The following is a 6,911-nucleotide window of genomic DNA, read 5'->3' as shown; positions in this document are numbered from 1 at the left end:
CAGCACGTGGCAACTGCTGCTGTTGATGCCATTTTCAAGATGGAAAGAACCAGACCCTTTTTGCTGGTGCCCAGAGACAGGACACATGGCATTGGGCATAAAAAGCAACACAGCAGGTTCTGTCTGAACATCAGAAGGCATTTCTCCAATGTGAGGATGACTGAGCACTTGTACAGTTTCTCCAGAGAAATTGTGGAGTCTCCCACCTTGGCAGTATTCTAAAGCCATTTCGACTTGGTACTGGGCAACTGACTCTAGGTGGCCGTGCTTGAGGAGGATGCTCACAGTAAACCCTATCCTTCAGAAAAAAAAAAAGAGCAGAAGGGAGTCTGTGAGTACGTACTTTCATAGCGGCAAGGGCTGTTTCTTCTCTGTACAGCCCCTTATACTCACAGTCACGCTCGACAACTTCGTGCTGGTGCAACAGGCAGTAATACTCCTTTTTCAAGACCTGGGATCGCCAATGTCATTCAAATACCAAAAGCTCCCAGACAGCACTTCCCAGATGAAATACAGTAATAATGTGGTTAAAGAGCTCGGAAAAATTGAACAGAGCAAACTGAACTAACAGAACTAACACACAGAGGTGCACTCACATGAGCCCAAGGATTCATGCCACACAGGTGCTTGATGTGCTTGTTAGGCACAGGCATACAGCACACTGTATAGTGTACTTGTCTTTCAGTGAAGTGGTTTTGAGTCGTTAGCAGTTGAGTGACTTTGTTTTGGGAAGCGCTGTCCCCTGAATGGGGCATGGCATCACTGCAGGGATCTGCAGTGCAAACCTGCACTCCTCTGATGGACACACCTTCCTCTGCTGGTGTTTATGATGGCGTCAGGCGTCACAGACTCTGCAGGCAGGACATCCATGGCAATGATGACACGCTAGATGTGCAGATGCCTGATGAGCTGTCCAGGCTGTCTGATGGGGGGGATGTATCCTCTTTGGAATGTTGGAACGACAGATACCTGACCTTGCTTGATTTATATCTTCAGGTGTGTCCTTAGTTTTTTTTTCCTTCTCATGTGGTGTCTTTTTGTCCTTGAGTTACTACCTGTTATCTCAGCAATGTTACTTCTGTCCTGTCCCCCCCTTTCCTTTCCTTGCCTGATATTAGCTTACAAACTCCTGCAGCTCATCAACAGTTTTCCAGGAAAAGTTGTGTTTTTTTTTTTTTTGCACAGCTCTACTGTGCAATATGAGCACAGGGCAGGCAGCCGAACCCTGGGCTGGAGCTACAGAATTATCAGTTTATGCATAGACCAATACAGTCAGTCTTGTTAGTCTGTGTTCAAGATGCTCAATGTAATTTTTGACAGTAAAACACTAGTTTATACTTGAATCTCTGGCATTCTTTCCTTTCCACCTGAGAGTCAGTAGATTCCCCTGTCAGGGACTGAAAGCTCCAAGCAATGCTCTGTTATTATTATTACTACCATTTTTAGCACAGTACCACTGCTGGGCAAAAATACAGACCCAGGGACACACTGTGTCAAGAGCTTTCAGATCCTGAAGTACTGAAGTAGAAGGTACCTCTCAAAACACACACACACATTATCCTTGATTCAAAATTCTACCTAGGGATATGTGGGTTATCTTGGAAAGTGGCAATAAGAAGAGCTGTTTAGCCTGGAGAAGTGTTGGTCTGATCCTGAATTTGTAGTGTCAGTCTGTTCATGGCATTAGCATCTATTTTCCCTGGCACTGAAGCTTGAGCAATGATGAAGCTGAGATGGGGAGAGCACACAAAGCTGGAAGGTCTGAGCCCCTACAGACAAGTGCTGAAGTATTCCCTTTCTTGGTTGGTTTGTCATTGTGCAAATCCATTAATTCCCATGACATTTCTATAAGTCTATGAACAGCTTTTTTCTTTCTCAGAATATGACGACACCCTGTGACTCCTTTGTTTCAGTCTCTTCCCCATCACCAAGCAAATCCCCAGAACCTTTCTCTAGACACTTTTAGAAGACAACACTTCTGACTTCACCTTTTTAAAGCAGAACGCTAAAATGAAAACTCTCCTGCTACAGGGAAAAAACTTGGTGCTAACAGAGAAGTGAGATTCTGTGTGGAGGGCAGGCACGTTCAAGGTGAGAACTCCTTGGGGAATGATCTGTTTTCATTGGGACTGTGGTGAGACAAGGATGCTTTCTGAGACAGGATTCAAAAAGGAGCAGGAGAACAAGGGACTGAAGCACTCCTAGCTTTGCCTGTGGAACCAACTTCAAGAAGACAGTGGCCGAGGCAGTGATGTAATAACCATGAGAGATGCTGCAATGCCTTTGTTTGATTTAAAGCTGATCTGCTTGAACTACATAGCTACAAGCACCCTTTGTAGGCATTGAAAGCTTTACCAGGAATAAAGAAAAATGAGAGGGGACCTATATGAATTATACAGAAGGTTGATTACCTAGTTCTTAGTACGTGAAAAACTCTCAGGTGCTATGGCAGTGGCAAGAAACAGGAAGCTATGTAGCTCAGTGCCTCCTCCCTCCTATCCCTAATTTTATGTACTGAGCAAGTCAGGCAAAATGGCAGCGCTGTCAGCTGCCAGTGTGGTGTTGCAGAGGTTAAGAGCACTCGAGGTTTCTCTTAGTGGTTGAACCTCTCAGATTTTGTTCAACATCTGCTTTTGATCTGGCAGTCTGTCTGTCTAAAGGGATAAAATCTCGTAACAAGTTGCAAAAATGTTTTTCAAGCTGAGGGACAAAACACAAGGAACTGAAGTGAGAAGCAGCAACCTGCTTTATGCAGCAGGGAAGCACTTGGCAAAGATGTAATTTATAAATGAAAGAGTTGCCGAGGTGTTTTTTTTGTTTGTATGTTGTTGTTATAATTGGTTCTGCTGACTTTTTCTGGAAGAAAACTTGGGACATTGTAGGACAGCTCTTCTCTAACTGATTTCTGTTGAAAATGTGACATAACTGCAAAAGATGCGGTGGGATAAATTCGCAGATTTTCAAAGGTCATTTTACATTTGTTGTCAAAGTAAAGGAAGTCTGAAGTGAACATAATTGTAAATGATAGGACTCCAGTAATTATACATCATTTTAAATTCTTGATGTGATAGAGGTTGCTCAGGGCAGGTCTGCGTGCAGTTACTCTTGTTTGAATTAAACTGGGATTGTAAAAAAAGTAGAAGATTGTGGAAACTTTTATTTCAGTTTAGCTCTCATTTATGTGAACTCAGCTGGATTATAAAAAAAAAAAAAAGCTGGTTATAAGGTTTTCCCTGAGCTTTTTTTCTTCAAAGAAAACTTAGTTGTTTTCAAACAGCAGAAAAGTGCTGATAATGATACAGGTTTGTTTCTGTTTACTTTTGTTTTGGTGTGGAATATAAACAAACCACTGAGCTTCAGCTTAGGTTTGGCCTCACCCAACCCACTTCAGGTTGTTTAAACTAACTTGCAGTTTAAGGACGGCTGGAATTTAATGCTGAAGTTGTCAGGGCGCAACAAGGGCTGGGGGCTCCAAAGGGTGGTGGGTCAGGGCCTCGTGGCCAGGACACATCCCACCTCCCCAGCAGGAGCAGGGCAGTGGGGCAGCCCCAACCCTGGGTGTCAGGCATCTCCCTGGGGACAGACTGAGGCTGGGACACGAGCCCGCTGCAGGAGGTTGGTGCAGGATTAACAAAATCATGGCCAGGCATACGCACGGCTGCAACCTTCTGGGGCTGGAGTACTCATCCTTCCTCATTAACAGAACAAATCACCTTAGGTGCCCAGGGTGTGCTTTGCATTGTCAGAGGACACCTGGTCTAGAGACATCCCAGCCTTGCTCACGTGTCTAGGCACAAGAACTTATCCTGGCTATGTAATCAAATCTCTTTATTTCTGCTGACCGATATTGGACAAACAAATCTGCTTGTTACTTATCAGAGTTATGAAACGGTAAGTAGCAAGCACCAAAATCCTAGTAAAGCAAAGGGATAACTTGTTGCTTTGATGTTATTACCAAACAATAAAAATGAGTGAGCAAAGCATGCAAGTTTCCATCTGAACTTATATGATTACAAAATTTTTGATGATCTTCCTGTCACCCTTGCTTACAAGAGGTACTAGTTTCTTTTAGCAATACCTCCAGAATGCTTGTTCGAAGTTTTATTCTTAATTTGATTTTAAAGCAAACAGCTCATGGTAAACTTATATACCAAGGCTTCAACTAAAGCTAAGTGTCCATTCAGATTATAAAATTTGTTAAAGCCCAATTCATTTGGGTTGGATGAGTGTCCTAAGTTAAAATGATATATAGTGCCTCAAATGTGATTTGGGAGACTGCAACCGGTGTACGTGAATGCCAAAACAATTCCATGTTATTACATTTTTACAGTCGTATCAAAACCAAATGATTTGTGTAGCTAAAGATGCAATGACACATTAAAAAAAGCAAATGCAATCTCTAGTCATAGGATGTGAGAGCACAGTTAATGGTCGGTGTTAACAGCACCAGTGTGATGGGAAAGCAGGGGAAAAGCTTCAGCTTTTAGAATAGTTCAGTTGGAAGGGACCTTTAAAGATCACCTAGTCCAACTGCCTGACCACTTTAGGGCTAACCAAAAGGTAAAGCATGTTGTACAGTTTGCCCAGAGAGATCGTGGAGTCTCCCACCTTGGCAGTATTCTAAAGCCATCTTGACATGGTACTGGGCAACTGACTCTAGGTGGCCCTGCTCGAGGAGGACACTCACAGACAAAGCGTTTGTTCAAGCAAGGTGTTTATTGCTGAGGCCAAAGCTCCCAATGGAATGGAGCCTCCAAGGGGACGGGCAGTGCCTGCCCAGTTGGTATCGGCAGTCTCTGCGTCAAACGTCCATGAAGCAGTCTCTTGAGCTGCGTGAGGTCTGGCTCCCCACAGAGTGGTAAGAGTTGATCACCTGCTGTCAGCAGAGTGCCCTGTCTGTGCACGAAGGCCTCTTTCAGTGTCCATAGATCATCAGTCTTGTGAGGCGATTGCGCAGCTCCTGGAACTCTTCCAGCATGTGGGTGTAGGCACGTGTGTCCTGCTCCAGATGCTCGAAAAGGTTGACTGGGCCAGAAAGTTGGAAGGCTGGTGGCAGGGCAATCACATCGGGCACCATCTCGTTGCCAAAGAAGAAGTGGTTGAGGCGTTTCTCTTCCAGGCAGCAGTGCAGGTACCGAATGATATCATCCAGCCGCAGCAGAAAATCCTCCCTGTGCCACGTTTCCAAGGGGACGGAGGTCAGGAGGTGCATGACAACAGTCTTGATGACATAAGTGGAAATGCTTGTGCCCACCAGCATACGGGCGCAGATCTGCATGCACTTGAGGTGTAAGCTGTAGAACCAGGCTTCGGCGTTTATGTGCTGGAAGAACTTCCTCTCTGCAACAGCACAGCTCTGTGGCCACGTTGTGCTGGGGGTGATGATGGCCTCCGTCCTCTGGCTGCTCAGGAAGATGTCTGAATTGCCTTGCTGAACCCCAAAGATTATCTCAATGGTGAGGTTTCTCTTGGTAGCATTTGTCATCTGGAACTTGCAGGAGCGGGCGGAAGGTAGCACTTTTACATTGTAAAGGTGCGACTGAGGCATAACCACCCAGGCTGTTTTCACAAAGTTCTGGAACCACCTTGCAGTCTTCTCCGCATCTAGGTAGGAGTCGGTGCAGAGGGTGTCTAGGAGGCTCGGCTCCTGATTTTTCAGCTCATCCTCAGAATGGTGGAGGAAGCACAGCATGTCCTCAAAGGCCTGCTCCCTCGCGCACGTGCACTCCAGCTCGACACGGATAGAGGAGTTCCTCGCCAGGATATCATCCTCTTTGCCCAGCTCCAGGTGGAAGGAGTGCCCACGGGGGGCTGTCATGGGCACAAGTAGGCGGTAGACAGTGTCGTTCTCACGGGGACTCCAACCTTCAAAGGCACTGCCCACTCCGATGGCTGACTGCAGCTCCGGAAAGAAACTCTCTTGAAAGATCGAGCTGTAGGCATTCAGGAGGTCTTCCACCACCTCTGCCACCTGATAGCATCTGATGGTTGGATTTGGAAGTGGCCAGTAGATGCGCTGACTTACATAATCAGCCAGATCGTTTGCATCATTGGGGTTTGGTTGTGGTCTTTGTTGCTCTTCCTCCTCCTCTTCGCTACTGGAGCTCTCCTCCTCCTCTTCGCTACTGGAGCTCTCCTCCTCCTCTTCGCCACTGGAGCTCTCCTCCTCCTCTTCGCCACTGGAGCTGTCCTCCTCATCGCTGGAGCTCTCCTCCTCACTGCTGCTGTCAGGCTCTCGGATCCTTCTAAGAATCCGCCACAGGTACCAGAAGAAAAGGACAAGCACGCCAATGCCGAACCAGAACTGCCAGCGCAGCAACACAGACAAGAGCACGGCTTGCATGGCATCGCGCCTGTGGTGCTCCCGGTCCCTCTTCTCAATTTCCCACAGGAGCTGCATCATGCGCTCCTGCAGCATCTCCACACGCTGCTGTATGTGCTCATTTGCATCTGCATCTAATTCATCGCCGACCTTCTGCGGGCCAAAACCCAGGAACGTCAGGACGAAAAAAAGTGCCGAAGCCATGGTCTGAAAGAGGTGAGAGAGAAGCGGGTCAGTGGGGCTGGGTGGGAGCTACGGCAGGAGCCGCAGACCCCTAGGGTCAGGTAGGAGAGGGGGCGAAGGGGCTGGGAAGGCAGCAGGGACTGTGGGCAGTGCTGGCGGCGACAGCCGCGAGCCCTGCCCTGAGCGGCTGAGTCCTGGCCGCAGGCTTAGCAAGCCCTTGGGAGGCCAGCATTTGTGCCCCAGCCCTGGCCTAGCCCCATCTTCCCCCTGGTACTGCACTCACCGATGGCTCAGGCCAAAATGCAGCAGCGCTGCCTGCGGCTGCCTTAAAAGCCGCCCCCCCATTGTGACACGTCTTCTTCCCCCATTGTGACACGTCCTCTGATGTCACCTGCGCCCCCGCCCC

General features: G+C 47.6%; 1 protein-coding gene across 1 annotated transcript; it reads right to left on the bottom strand.

Annotated features, from left to right (window-relative positions):
* Nucleotides 1-4,915: 4,915 nt before the first annotated feature.
* On the bottom strand, nucleotides 4,916-6,526 carry LOC136790977 (inositol 1,4,5-trisphosphate receptor-interacting protein-like 1). Its single transcript, XM_066998317.1, has one exon. It carries the CDS (start codon nucleotides 6,524-6,526, stop codon nucleotides 4,916-4,918), a length of 1,611 nt encoding a protein of 536 aa, XP_066854418.1.
* Between the last annotated feature and the right edge of the window lie 385 nt (nucleotides 6,527-6,911).

The sequence above is a fragment of the Anser cygnoides genome, chromosome 5 (assembly GCF_040182565.1).
Source record: "Anser cygnoides isolate HZ-2024a breed goose chromosome 5, Taihu_goose_T2T_genome, whole genome shotgun sequence".
In the NCBI taxonomy this organism is placed as follows: Eukaryota; Metazoa; Chordata; class Aves; order Anseriformes; family Anatidae; genus Anser; species Anser cygnoides.
Note: the sequence above shows the minus strand (reverse complement) of the source record. Positions and strands in the feature narration are given on the sequence as shown.

What these genes read in the sequence shown, in the direction of transcription:
- LOC136790977 (XM_066998317.1), bottom strand. Translation starts at nt 6,526, where the DNA reads ATGGCTTCGGCACTTTTTTTCGTCCTGACGTTCCTGGGTTTTGGCCCG.